The sequence below is a fragment of the Mustela lutreola genome, chromosome 11 (genome assembly GCF_030435805.1).
Source record: "Mustela lutreola isolate mMusLut2 chromosome 11, mMusLut2.pri, whole genome shotgun sequence".
Classification (NCBI taxonomy): Eukaryota; Metazoa; Chordata; class Mammalia; order Carnivora; family Mustelidae; genus Mustela; species Mustela lutreola.
The window spans coordinates 70,102,941-70,122,115 of record NC_081300.1 but is presented as its reverse complement, the minus strand read 5'-3'; the positions used below and the strand labels follow the sequence as shown (position 1 = coordinate 70,122,115).

The window sequence follows — 19,175 nt, the reverse complement described above, 5'->3', positions numbered from 1 at the left end:
GCCCTCCTAACTGGAGATTTCTCATTCATAGCCCATGAACCCAATTCCAGCACCACTGCCTCCTGATATACCAAGCTTCAACCTCATTGGTGACAGCCTGTCTTTCGACTTCAAGGATACTGACATGAAGCGGCTTTCCATGGAGATAGAGAAAGAAAAGTACGTAGTCCCCCCTGACCTTGTCCCCTCCCCGCTGACCTTGTCCCCTCCCCAGCTAGAGTGGGGCCATCTGGACCTGGAGAATGTGGAGGGTCACCATAGGAGCCTGTCACTAGCCCTGCAGGGGTTGCTCTGTTCCCACCCTCTGAAGGAAGAATTTCCTCATCAGAAGTGAAGGACATCATGCCAGCATTCAGTCTTGCAGGCTAACAATGATCCTTGATTGGTGACCTGGAGTTTATGGCGGCTTGAAACCTCATTTACAGTCTAGGACTGCTTGTCAGGGATCTCCGAGTTAGTCAGACTGCTGTTCGCATGGAGGTAGAGCCTGTGATAATGTCCGAACACGGGAACAGAACAGGTTTCCTGGTTGTCTTCTCTGGCGCTTGAGACAGGCGCGGGTGGCACTTCCCAGGTTTAGAATGAGGGTCAGGGAAGAGACTTGGGTTCAAGGTCAGAGGAAAGCAAACATCTGGGTCAGGCTAGCCCTGCTGCTTGGGGCAGCCCTGAGCTGAGCCCTGCCTGCCCTGTTCGTAGCGGCTTCTGCTGTGCGCTCCTCCTTCCTTTCCCGGTTGGTGGAACCGAGGCAAGCAAGGAGTCTCGCTGCAGAAGAAATCCGGCTGCAGTTCCCCCAGTTCCCAGCCGTAGGTAAATTGGCTGCTTGTGCAGTCAAATGCTCTACCACTGAGCTATACCCCCAAATTGGCCGCTTGTGCCACGGCTTGCTGGAGAACCATGTAGAATGCCTGGGTGGCGGGGCTTTCTAGCATTGTCTCATTTCATTCCTGCTAACGAACATCAAGCTGACATCAGAGGTAGGTTTTAGTGTGACATTTATAAATGAGATCTACATCGTTTAATGAGCTCATCCAGCATCACAGGGCTGGTGAGGGGCAGAACGAGGATTCAGCTCCAAGCCTATGTGAGTCTCTGTGTGAGGCCTGTGTGAGGTTCTCACCTTGTCCAGTATCCTTGGGCTTGCTCTCTCAGGACAGTGTCTCCTTGGAGCCCAGGCTGAGCAGCCACGGCCTCTTTATCTGTGGTATCTGCTGTCCCAGTTGCCCTTCCAGCCTTTCTCCGATGACCAGGCACAGGGAGCATTTCATGGTTGTGAGCAGGTGAGGCTACTTTCTGTTGAGTCCTGTTTTTTTATACTTTGTGTTTCCTTATTACCGGTGTACATGACAGACTCCACATGCCAGCCATGGGCTTCGCTACAGAAAGTGCCTATGTTTGTGTTGCGTGGTTTGCCTGATGCCCTTGAAGGCAGACACCTTGAGGATGATTTCCAGATTTTCACCGTCACAGATACAGAGTATTTACTTGCAGGCGATGGCGGGGATCTTTTTCTTCCTGGGGTTGCATGCTCTTTAGGAGATGATATCGCAAAACAAGTCGGGATGTGGCCAGGGCCTATCAGAAGAGGTCACTTGAACAGAATCACTTACCAGGGCAGGACTGAGACAAGGAAATTGTCTTGGTTGCCGGGAATGTTGATTCATGTGTCGTTGCTTGTGCAGAACTCAAAGCTCTCTGCCGTCATGGGTATTTGTAGAGACTACTTTATGAGAGTTTACCAGAGGCCTTTCCTGCACTTGCTTTTACTTAATTCTGACCATAGCTCTGTGAGCATTACCCCGACCTGTTAGGTGATGGGCCCAGGCTCTCTCAGCCTGGGAGTGGCTAGGCAGAGACGTGGACCCTGGACTGCATGGGGCCCTGAATCCCATGTTTCAGGGCCACCAAAAGCTGTGACACACACTGTCCTTTTGCTGACAGAGTGGAGTACATGGAGAAGAGCAAGCATTTGCAGGAGCAGCTAAATGAACTCAAGACTGAGATCGAGGCCCTGAAACTCAAAGAGAGGGAGACAGCCTTGGATATTCTGCACAACGAGAACTCCGACCGGGGTGGCACCAGCAGCAAGCACAATACCATCAAAAAGGTATGGAGTCTCCATTCCTTCTCCGATCAGGACGGTTGTTAATGAAATGTGAGGTTGGCATCTGGTTTCCTGAGCAGCCGAGTCATTAGACTGTTACCATTTTTTATATGTACTTGAGGAAATTTTTTAACTCATGCCAGAAAGGGAATTTAATCCACCAATGACTGTGAACCCATTGGCCTGATGGAAGGGGAGCCTGTGTTAAAAGCTCAGATGAAATGAATCACTGTTATGAGATGGGTTTTGATCCATCATTTAGCAGTAAAGCGATTCTGTCTTTTAAGCCAAGGGGAGTTCTGCCCAGGGAGCTGTCTTACTTCTTGAGAAAGCAAAACGAAACAGAGGCTGTTGAGAATGGTCTTTTTGGGTTTTTAAATGCAAGGACTATAAAAAAATTCTGTTCTTGTTTTAAAGAAACCAAATCCTGAATTTTTTTTTTTTTTAAGATTTTATTTATTTATTTGACAGACAGAGATCACAAGTAGACAGAGAGGCAGGCAGAGGGGGGGTGGGAAGCAGGCTTCCTGCTGAGCAGAGAGCCCGATGCGGGGCTCCATCCCAGGACCCTGGATCATGACCTGAGCCAAAAGCAGAGGCTGTAACCCACTGAATCACCCAGGCGCCCCCTAAATCCTGAATTTTTAACATTTTTTCATACTTAACATGTAACTATCTAGAAGAAGCTTAACGTTTTAAAAAGTGAAATTTCATTTATGTTGCTAGTAGTTTCAGATCGTTCTCTACTGATACTTTGAGCTTTCAACATTTTAGAGGAGGTTACATCCCGTATACATGTCAGCCCAAGAGTGTATTTCTCTCACATTGGGCAAAGCAGAAATGGCCTATCCTACTAGTCACCTGCTTCTGACTGATAGCCCAGGGTCAGGCACATGCCTGTAAAAGAGGTGTCATTAAGATTAGACTGTTCATTCAGTTTCGATCTTGATGGTTTAGATAGGTTTTTTATTCTTTACCTTAGTCTTTAAAGTGGTGTCCCAGGTTAAGGAGTATCTGGTGTTGTTGTTTAGATTTTATTAAAAAAAAAAAAAAAGATTTTATTTATTTATTAGAGAGAGCATGAGTAAGGGCTGGGAAGAGGGAGAAGGAGGCTTCCCACTGAGCAGGGAGCCTGCTGTGGGGCTTGATCCCAGGACTCCGGTATCAAGACCTGAACCAAAGGCAGATGCTTAACCAACTGAGCCACCCAGGCGCCCCAGGAGTATCTGTTTTCAATAGTTGAGCTGTATCTGAAAATTCCCAAGGGCTCCTTACCTCCTTGCCATTGTTGATGGATATAGTCAGGAGCCCGGAATTCTCCCGAACTCCAGTTTAGTATTGGCACCCGGTAGAGAATTCCTTTTACTAGCATAACCGGAAAGGAAAGACTTTACCCCAGTGCACATTCTGCTTTCCTCTGCTCCCGTCATTTACTGGGTTTCCCTTCCGAAATGAAATTATTAAACAGTTAGCAGAAGGAGAGGTCAAGTGAGGCCTCACACAGGGAGCCTAGAGGTAAAATGACCCCTGGGCCAAGTGAGCCAGTCCGCCCTTGAAGGAGCTACCCCAGCACCGTCCCCTCCCCAGCCCCCGGATCCCCTGTCTGGGCCCCCGAAGCAGTCTCATCTTTGCAGCTGCTGCGGTGAGCTGGGCCCTCAGCCATGGGGACCTGGAGTGCTGGAAGCCGGAGAGACCTGTTTCCCAGCCATAAACACAAACAAATGAAGTCACTTGTCACAATTTCAGGCCTGTCTGAGCATTTTGCAAATGGCACATGTGGCATTGTTGATATCACAGGGTATGTTTTTGTTTTTCTTCATTTTATTTTGCTGGTTTAGCCTCAAGCCCAAGGCAGAAGACCTATCTGCATTTGAGCCCTCAAAGTAGGTTATTCCCAGGTACTCTGTATGTGGTGATGGTACTACCCTCTGTGATACTAACCCATGCATGAGCTTGCCTGTCTCTGTCCCTGGGCCATGCCGAGCCCTCCCAAGGGCAGGTGGTACCTGGGTACTGGCCGCAGCATGCTTTGAGAGCCTGAGAGCAGGCGTCCACCCTGTGGGGCCAGACCAGCCTCCAGGGGTCCAGAAGGCTGCCTCGTTATGAAGAGCATGTCATGGGGCTGTAGGACCGGCTGTCCTTCACATCTTGTGTTATCGTTGGGCTGGGGATGGTCGTGGCTTCTTGTCCAGTGAGGTCTGTCTAAAAGTCCTTTGTCTCAGTGGTGTAGTCCTTAGACAAATAGCCCGAGCATGGAAACGGGATAAATTGGGACATCTTTAACTCCAGATCAAGACTTTCATGTGGTGACAGTTTCCAAAGACCCATGGTCATAGCGGGCCACTTCTGGTGGTGGAATGAAGGGGCTGCCCGCACTCCCTCGTTTCCCGTTAGAGCCTCCCCTTTCTGTACACATCCTCTTTCTTTCCAAGTCAAGCAAACCACCAGCACAGCAGTCTGATCTGTAGTCTGTCTAAGTGGACCGTCTGTCCGTCGGCACCATAAAGGCCATCTCTGCTTCAGCTCCGCCATAGCCTGGGGTAGAGCTGTGGCCAGCACGAACTCACATTGGGACAGCCACCGGCACCCAGCACATGAGCAGAGTCAGTGGTTGTTGAGTGAATTAGTGGAATGATTGTTGCTTTCCTTCTGCAGTGCTTCATCATCCTCCCAACATGCCTCAGCAGTAGGGGAGCATTTTAGTGCCCAGAATAACATAACACCCTCCCTGTGCTCCTGATCCCCAGCGGTATGAAAGCCAGTGAGTCCACTGACACCCGACGGTCACGTAGGACATGTCCTTTGGTGTCCTCAGCACAGTTTCTGCTATTAGAATAAAATAAGCTCATTGGAAGCTTTCTTTTTTTTCTTTTTCTTTTTCTTTTTTTAAGGATTTTATTTATTTATTTGATAGAGTTTACAAGTAGGCAGAGAGGCAGGCAGAGAGAGAGGAAAGGAAGCAGGCTCCCTGCTGAGCAGAGATCCCGACGTGGGGCTCAGTCCCAGAACCCTGGGATCATGACCTGACCCGAAGGCAGAGGCCTTAACCCACTGAGCCACCCAGGCGCCCCACATTGGAAGCTTTGTACCAAAAAGCGAGATCTGGCATAAGATAGATCTTATTTGCGGTTATTATCCAAGCAAGAGAGGTTCGCTATTAAAGTCCCAGATGGATCGCATTACAAGATGGATTCTATCTGTCAGTGGCTCCAAGATCCCATAGCATGAACCCGATTTGTGTGTGATGCTTTGAGTTAGCAGACTCCTGTTTCTTCAGCTTTCATACCACACATTGACATCAAAGGCCCAGCACCAAGACGTGCATGTTCTGAGCAGGGCGATATGACCGAACCCCAGAATTAGGCAGGACAGGGGGATCATCTGTTCTCATGACCCCGTGGTGCCCAGAAGACCATGGGGTGGATCCACTGTGGTTTCCTGGACTTTGTGGCTGGCACCGGGCCCAGCAGAAAGTCCCTTCCTGTCTCAGCCGGTGCTGTCAGCTATGCCTGCATATGACCCTACCATTCCACCTTGAGACGATTTCATCTTTCTTCTTTCTGTAATGATTCAGAACGGTTAGATTCTTCAGGGGCCTGATTTTGACCATCAGTTCTCACTGAGCTCTTATTATAGACAAATGAGGTTTGATTTGTAGTCAAATTTGTACTGCTCCTAGGACATTCACAGAAGCCTTTTTTTAAAAAACATCTTGATGTGAACTTGTTTTCAAAGCAGGCTGCCATGTTCCAGTTAATCAAGGATTCTGATTACTCGAGGGTTAATAAAAGCATGTACTTGGCTTTTAATACAGCTGGACTTATCTCAGGATCACTAGATGAAATAATGGAGTTTTTGCTACACCTGAAGTTTGATACCCTTTCCATTGCCTGGACTTCGGTAGTCCCTGGAGCCAGTGACCACACTTGCCGAGCAGCCACCTGCCTGTTCAGAGGGAGCTCTGGGGTCGTGCCTGCTCCCATCTGGGCCAAAGTGAGCCTAACTGAAGAAAAAACACCACTGTGGGCTTTGGAAGTGAGACCGCTGAGAATGTAAAGGGCAAAGCTCCATCTGCAAAGTCCAGGATATGGAAGGCTGGTGGTGAACTAGAGAGTTTCACTCCTGAGTCTTGGTTCAAAGCAGCCTGCCCTCCTTTTTGTTTTGTTTTTAATGTTTTCTGATCCTTGATTTCTTCAAGGAAAGAATGGATCTGCCTACCTACCTACCGTGATCCGGGCACGTTCCTCCTCCTCCTCCTCGCCTTCAGTGCTCTTCTTCCTAACCGTGAGGCTTCCGTGTCTGACACTGTCTGCGCAGTACCCTCGGGGGTGCTAATTTCCAGGGGTTTACCCTTTGGTTCAGGGGTTACCATGTTCCCTTAGAAATGCCAAGAGGCTGTCTGGTCTGGTTAAATGAGCTTACCACTGCTTTGCCACTTACTTTCTCCATAATTCTTACTTACTCTTAAAGCCCAGTGTCCTCACCTACTATAAAAAGTGAATGAAACAGTCCTTAACCCCCAGGATTGTTTTGAGCAGTAAATGAGTTAATACACAGGAAATAGCTCACCATAAGACTTCAGCAATTAATTTCCAGGAATTTGTAGGTAAAAACTTAAAAAAGCCAGAATTAACTTCCCTGGTTCTTTTACTATCTGATTTGAGTTTGCGAGGGTGTATTTTGCCCCTCCTGCCGATCTTAACTCCCTACATTTTCCCCCTCAACTGACAATCAGTTAGTTGGTTTGACATTTGCGCCTGACCCAGATTGGCACGTAGTGATCAAAAGCCATCTCCCCCACCCCCGAACCAAGATTCATTTCATTCTCAGGGAGAGCGACAGTGACACATATTCCTGGCCTCTGAGTCTTGTGAGTGAGGGAGCGAGGTCTAGCAGTGAGACTGGGGTGAGGGGAACACAGGTGTCATGGGCTTCAGAGCCACAGTGCTAATGAGGTGAGCAGTGGCCAGCTGTGCTGCACACTTGGGAGGCGAAAATGCAGTCTGGGAGCTTGCACACTTCAGGGTCTTGCTTTCATCTCCTCTCAAGGGACACATTTCAACTCCCCTGATCCCGAGCCGATCTGAGTGCCCGCAGACTTGTCATCAGTTTTGTGCCCCCAATCTCCAAGGAAGCATGGGATTTCAAAGGAAATTGATAGATGAGAATCATGGGGGTCATAGAGCTTAGAACACTTGTTTTATTAGTAAAATGGTTTGAGCCTTCAAGGTCCAGCTATGGTTTGCGCTGGTGGAAGAGCAGGAATGAGGAGCCCTGACAGTACTCTGAAGCCGTAGCTGCCTCTTGAATCAGGAAGACATAAAAGTCCAATGTCATCTTCAATTTGCGCGGACTCCCCTTGGAGACGTAGGGCTGGCGAAGTGAAGTAGAACACTTAAAACACCCAGGGAAGTGATAAATCACAGGGCAAGACTGCGTATGCGTGAAAGGCATCTCCCACAATTAAAACAAACGGCCAGAGCCTCCCTGGTGACCTCTGGTCAGCCACCTCTGAACAGTTTCTGTTGCTGGTGTGTGGTTCATGTGTTCAGCCCTTCCGTGACCGCGGTAGCTCAAGCCTAGTGGCTCTGCCTGCTTTGCAGACTGGGCCCTGACCGCTGCAGCATCCTCCTCCCTGACATAAGAGGCAGCGCACTGGCTCCCTGGCTCCAGAATCTTCTATTGTTGCTGCTGTTGAAGGGCGGCAGAGGCTGGAGCGGGGCAGAAGAAGAAAGGGGGGTGGGCACAGGGTGGAAGCAAGGATTAGCAAGGCCCAGCAGCAGGCAGGATAGAAAACACATGGAAGAGAGGGCAGTGGCGAACTCCTCCCCACTCTGGGGGAAGCCCAGGGAAGGCGCTGGGAAGCTCAGCCTGGTTTCAGGGAATGTGGTCTCCCTGGATGCTCCGGGGCTCACCCCCCCAGCAGGGCCACTCCTACCTCATACACGCACCAACTAGATGTGCACGGGCCTCTCCATTGGGGTGGGCTTACTGTTCTCTTGCTTGTTTCAGGTAGCTCTCTAGGTAGAAGGTTCTGTCAACCTCTCTTCCAAAAGACCATGACCTAGTTCCTCTTTTTGGTTGGGGAGACTTTACCCCGTCAAGCAGTTGCCCTTTGGGAGGCGTTGAGGAGCCTACAAAACCTGCTTTGCCCTCCTAGGATATTTTACAACCATTTGGAAGTGCCTGAGGACATTATTGGGCCTTATTTGATGCAGTAAAACATCCCATTTGGTCCCTCAGCACTGGAGATGTGTTTCAGTGCAGCTCTCCTCCAGCACCTGATTTGTTACTGCAACAGTGGGAGGGAAGAGACGGGCTGCAAACTCATTCTGCGGGCTGGAGGTTCTGTTCTTACGATCCTTGCCGTGATTTCCCTTCTGATAGTGGCGATTTGAAAACAACACCAGGATATCTGCGACTTCTTGCAGAGGTACTTGGCGCTCAGAGTATGCCTTAGCTGTGAGTTAGCCTCTACCTGCCCAGGGAGGTCAATCAGGCTGATTAGTCCATTTTCCAGACAGAGGAACGGGGTAGCAAAGGGCCCTGCCAGCATCACACGGGCAGCTCAAGACACAGGCACGCATCAGTTTCCAGGCATCTTCCTGCTTTAGGTCCCTAAAGGATTAGTGTATGAAAGAGGCCCTCAGGGTTTTCTCTGGCCAATTTCTCTCCAGAGCAGATGAAGAAACGAATAGCAAATTGAATGAATGTGTTAATTGGGATGGACTTGGCCTTTCATCCCACCCCTGCTTAGGGGTAAGTGTGCGCACAGCTCTCTCCCCGTGCACATCGCCAGATGGCATCTGGGTGCAAGCCATCACTAGCAAGATGACAGAAATGCTCAATCTGGCCACCTTACAGCAACTGTCCCCTTTCCCTGGCCCTGCTCCCTCAGCTCTGATTTGGAAGGGGGAATGTTGATTATACCCGAAACCAAAGATTATGTTGGAATTTGCCGCTGCTGGATTTGGCTGTCACCTTTCTGCTCCAGAGTTGGCTCTCTCCTGGAGGATCCCAGCGCCAGAGAATCTGCATGTCCTTTTGAATCTGTGCCCTCCCCCGCTCCTTCATTTTCAATATGTAGTGGCGGAGAGGAAGTATAACATGATTTTAGGGCTTGCATTTCAATTCCACTGCATTTTTATGGGACAAGCAGAGTCTCCAAGCCTAGAGTTATTAGGTTAGTATCTAAAATGGGTTCAGCATTGTGGGTCTTATTGTTGAAAATGAATTAGACGGTCCCCCTCCCACCTTCCTTTCTCCTCCCTGGGGATGCGTGGATAGAGGCAAGGCCTCCAGAGACGAGTTGGATGAATCCTGGCGCTCTGATTAGTTTTGTTCTCCCAGCTTAATTGTAGCACTTCCTTTCTCTCGTCACTGATAGCCGAAGTGGCTCTGTGTCCTGCCCACCCCCACACCACCCCTTTTTGCTTTAGGAACAAGATTATCACAATGCAGTCTTGTGAATCAATTTTCCCTATGTGCTGATGAAAGTGTAATTCATTCTTAATCAAGCAGCCTTGCTGCTGCAGGCTCCGTGCCGGAATACATTTCGTTACCCTCCCATCACTTTGGGAAATGATTCCCCCAAAAGGACTTTTAGAGGAGAGCTGGAAGGAGAGTTGGCAGATCGCCTCCTGTTGTGTTTTTCCAGCAGGGGGCACTATTGGGAATGATGCTGGAGGATCCTTTGTAGCTGGGAGCCTTCCCGGGAGGGGGGGTGGTGAGCCTGGGCTTGTCACAGGTGCCTTCCAGGCTTGGTGTCCCCAGACCCTGGAGCCATTTCTCAGGAGCGAGCAAGTGCCAGATCATTGTATCCCAAGGGGCTGCCCGAAATGCTGACCTGAGCAGGAACCGGTTGAGTCTGCATCTGGCCTGCATGCGCAGGTTAGGGAGCGCCTGCTGGGCACCCAGTCCTGCCAAGGCTTGAGAGCAGCTAGCCTCCTCTGTCTCTTTAAGGAGGCATATATGTCTGCCGAATCTGAACTTGGGAGTACCGTGGATGTGTTCACGTGGTGACACCACACACACCTGTGATTGCTTGAAGAGGTGTAGCTCTCTGGGTGGCTTCCTCTCCTGCCCTTTCCCAGCCTGGTGGCCACAGACAACTGGCAGTTTGAGGGACGAATGAGCAGGAGGTGAGGGGGACTCTACCGGGCTCGAAGCTGTTGATGCTGGGCAGGAAGAAGGGTCCAGGCCCAACAGGTGGATCAGAGCCCCTGTAAGATAAAAACCAAGCTGTATAGATCTGCGGCAGGGAAAGCAGAGGAAGTTTGTCTCCTCCGAGTGGAATTGGATTAGTGACAGACTTGAACAGCCGGTTCGGTCGAGAGAGAACTTAATTCCTCCTGTATTATTCACACGGCTGATTTTAATCAGATGTGAAGAGACAGCTGGAAGAGAGAAGCGGGTCAGCCCAGTGCCTGGTGAGGAAACTTCATGTTCTCTTAGTCATCTTCAGGGAACTGGCAAGAGCACTGCGGGCTGGGGGCTTTGCGCAGGGCCTGTGTGGTTTACTGCTTCCCCGAGGCACTGGGCATGACCTCCAAGAGCCCCGTGGCTGGCCCTTGTCTGGAGTCAGTGTGACTTTTGAATGGCACGTGGCAGACATGGTCACTAGTTGTGTTCAGACAGAGCTCTTGCCGCCTGTACTCAGGAAGAATCTGAAAAGGCGGACCAGATTCAGCCCACTCCAGAATGATGCAGCCATTGTCTGCGAGGCATCCTGAGGCTTTTCTGCTTCAACACCTACTGAAGCTCGGAGGAGACCTCTTCCTGGTCAGATGTGGAGATAAGCCGTGGTGGTGTGGTCATAGAGCCCACGCCCCTTGGGGAATTTGCCTGGCTCCTAGAGGCAGTGCTCCCCCCTCCCGTAGCAGGTCAAGCAGGAGGGTGAGGAGGGGTAGCGCTGGGCCGCTAAAGAGTGCAGGGTGGTGGGGGGGGAGCTGAGAAACTGGCTTCGGTTCTCACAGTGTGACCCATGGGAGCTGACCCGCAGGAGCGAGGTGAGGGCATTCGTCAGGCCAGCTCCGTGGTGCTGTGAGGAGAGAGCCGGTCCTGTCACTGAGCGACAAGGCAGACCAAACACTGATGTGGGCTCATACACCTTAGGGCATGAGCGGGTGGCAGGGAAACCAGGACGCTTGTTAGCCAATTCTCATGAGCACACAAAGACACACAGAGGCCGTTTGTTTTCTGAAGGGCTTGCTTTGTGCTGTGATCCTCTGAACCCTCCCCTTCTCTCTTATGAATACCTCCTGCCTGTAGCTGTACAGTAAACGTGACAGTCAGTGAGGTTTCTAGAAATAGCAGGTGGTGACAGATCCCACAGGTGAGAGGAAGCAGGCCGGAGCACAGCTGGGAGCTGCTGTTGGCAGTGTCCAGGAGGCCCTCCTGACCTCTGCCCCTGGGCTTCTGAGTTGCCGCCCAGAGGAAGGAACCCCAGGGCTTCTCCTTGCAGACCCTTCTCTCACTGGCTGCCTCCCCCACCTGCTTTCCTGCACGAGCACAGGGAGAACTGGCTGGCTGACTCAGGAGGAGGACATTTTGATGTCTAAGAGAAAGAATGCTGCTAAAGGGGGAGCAGGCAGAGGCCAGGGTGGTGACTGGATGGGTTCCAGCAGCAGATAAGTGGGCTTATGGAGGTAATTTCCTCAGACAGCAGGGTCCCTAATGGAATTAGGACCGCCAGGAGCCACACAACAGTCAAGTCTGCCTGTGCCCGATGCGGGAGGCTCCTAGCATCCTCAGTGGCAGCAGTGTGGTCAGCCACCTCGGTCTGGTGGGTCTGCCTGTCGCTGTAGCAGCCTAGTGCCTTATGGAAGACCGTGGTGCTCTCTCCTCTTGCTGAGGGCATGGGTCTACGGTGCTTTCCTACTTCTGTGTGGCCAGAGTATTTGACTTCACTCCAAACCCTTCCTCGGACTGGGGTGCCACTTCTGCTCTCGCAAGATAAGAAGTCAGGCCGAGTCCCTGGCCTGCAGTGTCAGGTGCGGATCTAGGGAAGCCTCTGGCCCACCGGAACAGGGTTTTGCATCCCAACAAACACAGGCTTGAGTAACTGGAATGTGGTGCTGCCGGAGCTGCCAAAACCTTCCCCTGGCACCTCAAGGGGACAGCCAGCATGCAACTTGGGTAGAGGATCCAGGAATTCTTGGAGCCAACATCGTACAAATGAGCGGAAGGCTCTCGGAGGCCCCCGCAGCCTGGGCTTCCTGCCTGGGGAAGTGGCCAGGTCTCTTGGGGGCAGCCTCGTGCCTGATCTTGGAGGCTGTGAGGGCCGGCACAGAGCTTGAGCCTGCCCTCTCCTGCACCACCTCCAGCCTGCACTCTGCCCTGCTCCCCCCTGGAAGGAGAGGAGCCAGAGCTGGGGGAAAGCGGGGTGTCGTGATGAGTAACAACAGCTGTTGAGTTCTCAGCGCACCTCACGCATGTTGCTGAGTGCCTCACGGTGCTTCCCAGTAACTGTGTGTCCCCCTGTGAGGAAGGGGCGCCACCACCCCTCTTCACAGCCGACTGCTGAGGGCACAGCGAGTGAGTGACCCGCCCAGGGCCACCCAGCTGGTCAGTGCCTTTGGATCAGGCAGCCTGGCTGTGCCTGTGTGTGACTCAGTGTGGGGAAGGGCTGTGGGTGTCTCCCTGTCCCACTGAGGAGCCCACCTGAGGTCTAAGAAACCTCAGTGGAGACACTGGGTTTTCACACCTTTTTTTTAGGGGGGGAAAAAAAGTGTATTTATTTATTTGAGAGAGTGAGAGAGCATGCATGTGAGCATGAGTGGAGGCAGGGGGCAGCGGGAGAGGGAGAGACCGTCTCAAGCAGACTCCATCCTGACTGCAGAGTCTGACACGGGGCTCAATCCCAGGACCCTGAGATCAGGACCCAAGTAGAAGCCACGTTGGACGCTTCATGAGTGCACCATCTAGGCGCCCCTGGTTTCACACCTTTTGATTTAAATTCTCCCCTGAGAGGATTTTGTCCCAGTGAGACTCGGGTTCTCGTTCTTTCCTGGTTACCATTGTGAGTCCCATTATCAGAGAGCACATAACTCCTGGCCGTTCTCCTCTGACTGCATTTAGGGAGAAACCCATCCAAACTTGGCTCCCTTCTAGAGGGAGTTCCATTTAAGCAAAGAAATGAAAGCTCTCTCCAGTCTTATTAGAGCCGGCTCTTCCAGAGGGCTTCTGAAATTGGTTCCACCAAAGAAGACAGCTCAGACGCCTCCCTACACTCAGCTTGTTAGTCAGGAACTTCAAGGCCACAAGATTTGGCAGGGTTTAAAGAGCCGGCTCTCAAGCTGTCTCATCTGAGCACACCGACGCTGCCTGTGTTTGATGGCGAAGCGATGGGTTTCGAGCCTTCCTCCCCCACCTTTAGGGAGCAGAGATAGTACCAAGGACTTTTCAGATTTAGAGACTGCCAGAGCTCGAGGCAATGGCCAGACCATCCAGCTGGCTTCTGTGGTTTAACTCCAGCGGAAAGAGGCTCAGAGAGGTCCACTGAGGCCACACAGCAAGCTGGTGACAGAGGAGAATTAGTGCCCAGATCTTCTCAGCCCCATGTGGAGCTCTTGCCTTTCCTGTGCATCCCACCCTTTCTAGCCTACGTCTGATTCACTCAGCAAACACTGGAGCTGCTACTAGGTAGGAAACAGTAAGCTAACTGGGTTTAGGGGATATGAAGGTGATCAGTGTCCCCCTTCCCTAAAGACCCCCTTTGCCAAGTCCAGGAGCTGGATGTAGAGCACAGTCTCACCCAGGTGGGTGATGTCAGGAGTCGGATGCTTCTGTTGGGGGAGATCTGGGAGGTGGCTTCCTGAGTCAGGGGATAGGGGCTCAGCAGTCCAGGGGGTCACAAACTCTCATGCCTTTGCCAGCACGCCAAGAGCTCAACCCCTGATCCTCCCCTTCCCTTCTGCTGTTTCCCCACCCTGTGCATCTCAGGGCAGCAGCCTTCCTGGGAAGGTCTTGTAGTTTCCAGACAGAGCACTGCCCCTTGGACACCATCCTCCTTGCCCAAACCAGCCTTAGCTAGAAAGATCATTGCCTCCCAGCCTGTAGATGGAAACCCACTCTGAGCTGCCGGGTCACGGGCAAGTCTGCTTTGGGGCCACCAGGGGAACCAGCAGTGGAAGGGACACACACCTCCTTGTCTGACACAGGCCTGCCTTGCCTGAGGCTTGTGCTGCCGAGCTGGTCCTCTGAGCCCTGGAGACTATGAGCATCCCAGGCTGACATGACCATAGGCAGGGCCCCACAGAGGCACATTAGAGACTCCTGCAGATGGGGACGTGAGACTCTTACAGTGTCCAGGGAGCTCCTGCCCTCTGTGAAAAGATGACATTGACGACATTTTCCTGCTGACATGCTTCTGTCCACCAGCCGTCCCTCCTGGCATGTCCTCATTTGTCACTTCCTCATTTGAGTTCCTGGGCAAATCTGGAAACTTACTTGGGACTGCCCGCCAGCTTCTTCGGTGTCTCTGAGCAGTCTTCCCTTTCACTCCAAACCAGCCCTGAGGTTGGACCCCTTAGTGCCCAAGGCAGGACGGCACCTGTCACGAAAGCAGGAATCCAGCTGCCTTTCAACTTCTTCTCTGCTTCCTTGCAGCTCACCCTGCAGAGCGCCAAGTCCCGAGTGGCCTTCTTTGAAGAGCTCTAGCAGGTGCCCAGCCACCCCAGGATCTGTCACGTCTGCTGCTCCCGGCGCCAGAGGGATGGGTCAGACACCGTGGGAGTCCTCGTAGGTGTGCTGGCTTGGAGCTTCTGTGGGAGCTCTGGAACTTTCCCCAGCTGAGTGGAGAGCCCAACCCCCTTCATGTGCAATTGCCTTGAACTGTGACCTGCAGAGAGCTCTCTTATGGGGTTCTAGCTCTTTTTAAAATTTTTAAAGAAGTATTTGTCTTTCCTCATCTGATGTGGGGTTCCATACTTCCTTTGTCAAAGGCACCCTGGGGCATGTGGGTCCTTGTCCAGTGCTGACCTCCCCAACCCAGGGAAGTGGCTGTAGGGAGTGCAGTGCATGGGAGCCCCAGAGACAGGGAGGCTGGTGCCTCTGCCCCCACCCCACCCTGGGTCCCAGAACATTCATCTCCACTGGTGAGGAACTGGCATGGAAAGAAGTGTGGCTTGCCTAGGCCCAGGCCCGGAGCGGCCTGCCTGCTGCATGTCACCGGCGAGCTGGCGTGTGGCTCGTGACAGGCCACACAATGGGTCTTCAGCCCAGGCACCCCCGAGACCGCGCTCTGGCTGCCAGCTGGTGGGCAAGGGGGAAGACAGCTGTGACGGGGGGAAGACTTCAGGCTGAGGCTGTGATGACGGGGCCGGCTGCCAGCAGTGGGGCAGGGAGGCCAGCAGAGCTGTGGGAATCTGCTCCACAGAACACGCGCTCACAGACCAAGGGACACAGGCGGGAGCTGTGTGTCTTCCTCACCCCCCTTCAACCTTAGTCTTTCCTGCCTGTGGCAGGCTGGGGAGCTCCCTGGTCACTGGTAGTTAGCCCCTGGTAGCCCAGCCAGGCTCCATTAGGGCTTCGAGTCCCCCCAGGTACTTCTTGCTGAGCCCCCCGTCTGTGCGGCTGACCCAGATCACCTGTCCTGGCCAGCGCCAGCAAGCCCTTCCTAAGCCTTGATTGTACTGGGCCTCCTTTTGGTGTTGCCCTTGCAGCCCAGGCTTTATCTTATATTCCCCCTTGGGCCGTACGGGGTCCCAGCACAAGCCAGGTGCACAAGCCAGGTGTCCCCTCGCTGTTGGTGCTCTGCATCAGCTGTGCATGGCTTTCTGCTGCTTGGGCAGCAGCAGGTCCCAGAGCCACCCCAGGCACCGTGCTGCTCAGCTCGGGGCCACTTTCTCTTCTCTGGTTTGGTGGTGCTGCTGTGACCCACTGGCCATTCAAATCCCTCCAGTGGGGTATTACACAGAGTAGGAGATAAGTCAGAACCAGCAAGAAGAGGCTTATTAAGTGTAGACATGTGAGTGAGGGTCTGGAGATTTCCTGGGAGAGGGGGGCGTCTGTGATTGTCCTCTGTGGTTTCAAGAAACTCACAAAGATCCTGCCTTCTTTACATAGTCAGGCTGACCTGATGGTGTCCCCTGTTGGCCACCCCCCCCACACACACACACACCTGGGACCCCCTTGCCCTGAGGAAGGCAACCATGTGTGTACTCAAGCTTGGGGCATGCAGGGTAGAACTCCACCTCCAGTGCTAAGTGTGGATGGCTGTGGCTGACAGGGTTTCCTTGTCCCTCAAAACCCTCTTCCCCCTAGATGTGGTCCCAGTAAAGCGAGTCCTGAGGCGTTCGTAATGTAGGAAGGGCCTGGCTCTCGTGTTGAGGCTTTGTCTCCCTGGCCTCACCACCCACCCCTGAATTTCCATGACGAGTTCCTTTCTTTCCGACCTGCAAATTGAATCTGTAACAGTGGCTGTGGGCACAGGAGCATGGTAGTGGTTTATATAAATGCTGTCGGGCTTTGTTTTTTTTTATTATTTAATTGCTGTGTGTGTGTTCCAAGTCCGGGAAATGCCGAGCCATGTGGCCACAAGGGAGCCAGCTGGCATCTGAGCTGTGGCAGGAGCACCCTCGGGCCCAAGAGCAGACTGGGGGGGGGGGGGGGGTGCGGTGGGCAGCAGAGCCTCGCTCAACCAGGAACACTTCAGCCCTCGTTGGAGGCGGGAGCTGGCGTGTACCTCCCAGAGACGGGTGGGCGGAGAGGGTGATGGCCCTCCGAAAGGCCCTGAGCCACAGCAGAAGGAAAAGGAATGAAAGAGGAATGTGGTTTTCAGGGACTCGTGCCTGTGGCTCAGGTGACTGTGTTCTTTTCGAGTGAACATTTTGGGGGCATGGGATCTTATTAGGTAGAGGCCTCTGAGCCCCCCTGAGAGCAGGGCCCTAGCCGCAGCAATTTCATTCGGCCGCTGCTGACGGTCCTTGCCCCACTGGTGACACTACTTGTGGCTACGCCGTTGGCCCTTTGCTGCTGTGCACAGACCACCTCGTCCGTCCTGACCGGGGCCCTATGTCAGCTCCAGCAGCGCTTTGACCTGTGGTGTCCACTCAGTTATTCACGTACCTGCCAGGCCCCGCTAGACAACACCCTGTGCCATTATGTAACACTTCTCAAGTGATAGTGTTTTGTAATCTTGGGGACAGGCTTCTCTCTCCCTCTCTTCTCTCTGACCAATCAGAACAGCAAATCCAGAAGCCGACAGCCAGGACTGGGACGGAGTGCTACTCGCTGCTGCCGCCAGGGCTGCGGCTGCAGGGGCCACCTCAGTGCGGGGACAGCCCCTCCCAGCTGTCCTGGGGCCAGGCAGCCCCCCCCCCTTACCCCCGTGGGCTTCCAGGGAATCTCCATCCCTTTTCAAAGATGTCAGACCACACTTGTTCCAGTGAGGTCTGAGTCTCGTTTCCTGTCAGGGCCTGACCACGGAAGGCTATTTTCTATTCCGGGGGATTGTTGTAATTTAAATGATTGTTTTAATAAAAATTCTAAGCTGTCAAAAGTGTCTTGGGCTTCTTTGGTTTGCTTGCTGCCCCAGCCTGGGTGTGGCAGGGCTCGCTCTTGTGGGCGCTGAGGAAACCTGGCCTCCACCTTCCCTGCCTGCCCCAGGGACCTCACCTGTAACAGAAGGATCACCTTTTCCGGGTCGACGAGATCACCCCTTACTGTACTTTCACCTGGGAATGCCCTTCCTTCCCTACCACACCCCGTGGGGCACTCAGTGGCTCGGAGAGGGCCCTGGACAGGGTCCCGTTGTGGTTCCTTTCCTCCCTGCCTGTCCTCAATGCCAGACCTGACAACTAGGGTGCTAGACTCAGCAGCCCCTTCAGGTGCTTCTGCGTCCAGGTGTCCCCATTCTGGGCGCTAGAGGAGGGGGTGGGAGATAAGGACTTGCAACTACCATGGGACAGCTCTATCTCAAACCATGCAGCCTAAAATGAAAGATTCAGGCAGCACAATGCCTTATCGGGCCTTTTCGGGGGCCTGCCACACATCGGAATACATTTCAGGTCTCTGTTGTACAGGCCAATCCCGAAAATAAGCTATCAGAATTCACAAAAATTTCAGGAGTTGGAGATAAGTATAGTTTTTAAAATCTATTTTGGAAAGATATGTTTGAAGGCATAGAATTAGAAAATGGCCACAATTTTTATTTATTTTGTGTGTGTGTTCCAAGTCCAGGAAATGCCGAGCCATGTGGCACAAAAATATTTATTTTGTTTTAAATTTATAAAATTAGTAGCTAATTAGACTTAAATAATATGGAGGTGCTTCACTTCTTAAAAAATGTAGATTGTTATTTTCAGTGATTGGAAATAGTTTGATTGCCCCTTATAGTGTGAGCCAGAGAAAGTACTTCGTAAATACTGGTCATTTGAAGCTGCCCAGACGATATTTTTACCTGACCTTTTAAAGCCAACCTCCTAAAGATAGTAATATTCCCATACAGATCCTGAAAGCTCCATTAAATGGGGTGAGAGCAATAACATTACCTGGTATTTTGGTACTGGGGACACCGGTTGAGTTCTACTCTGCTTTTTTTGTTTGTTTGTCTTGACTGTGCTGTAAACCCAAAGCCGCTAGCCGGACCTCAAGGGCTCAGTGGTAAGCGTTTGCAGCAGGGTCCCTTGGGGTCCCCAAGTGGCCCCTTCTGACCTCCCTGCCAGCACTTGGTCTGCCTTTGGTCATTGCCTGAGAGCCAAGTGCCTGGTGGCTGCTCCTAGAGCTGCCTGCCCCATAAGCCTTCGCTTTGGAGGAATGGATAGCGTGCCACCCACATACAACGGTGAATCCTGGCCGCAGGACGCTGGGTGGAAAGGTATTGGTGCAACTGCGTCAAATCCAATTTCTTGCACATCCGGGGAAGGGAGAGTTGAGCCGTCCGCATATCCTCTGTCTCCCTCTCCTCTCCCTACTTGGCCGGCCCGCCGCGACGGGGCTCCCTGGCAGCCTGTCATGACTGCATTATGGCAGGTGGCTGCGGCCGCAGTCCAGTCCCCGATGGGCTGGGGAGTCGGGAGCTCGCTTGCAGGGAGCCGGCTCGGGCGGATCATCAGCGCCACCAGCCCCTGAG

General features: G+C 52.6%; 1 protein-coding gene across 4 annotated transcripts in view; it reads left to right on the top strand.

Moving 5' to 3' along the window:
• Positions 1–17,603, top strand: part of NF2 (NF2, moesin-ezrin-radixin like (MERLIN) tumor suppressor) — a 79,890-nt gene extending 62,287 nt beyond the window's left edge. For 2 of the 4 annotated variants that reach the window (XM_059140837.1, XM_059140835.1), the window contains 3 exons: positions 32–159; positions 1,939–2,104; positions 14,711–17,603. In XM_059140837.1, the coding sequence (XP_058996820.1) occupies positions 32–159; positions 1,939–2,104; positions 14,711–14,761 (345 nt within the window). In that variant the 3' untranslated portion in view covers positions 14,762–17,603. Of the gene's footprint in view, positions 1–31; positions 160–1,938; positions 2,112–3,939; positions 11,284–14,710 lie in introns of those variants that run through there. The other 2 variants (XM_059140836.1, XM_059140840.1) reach the window with 2 other exon arrangements.
• The last annotated feature ends 1,572 nt before the right edge of the window (positions 17,604–19,175 follow it).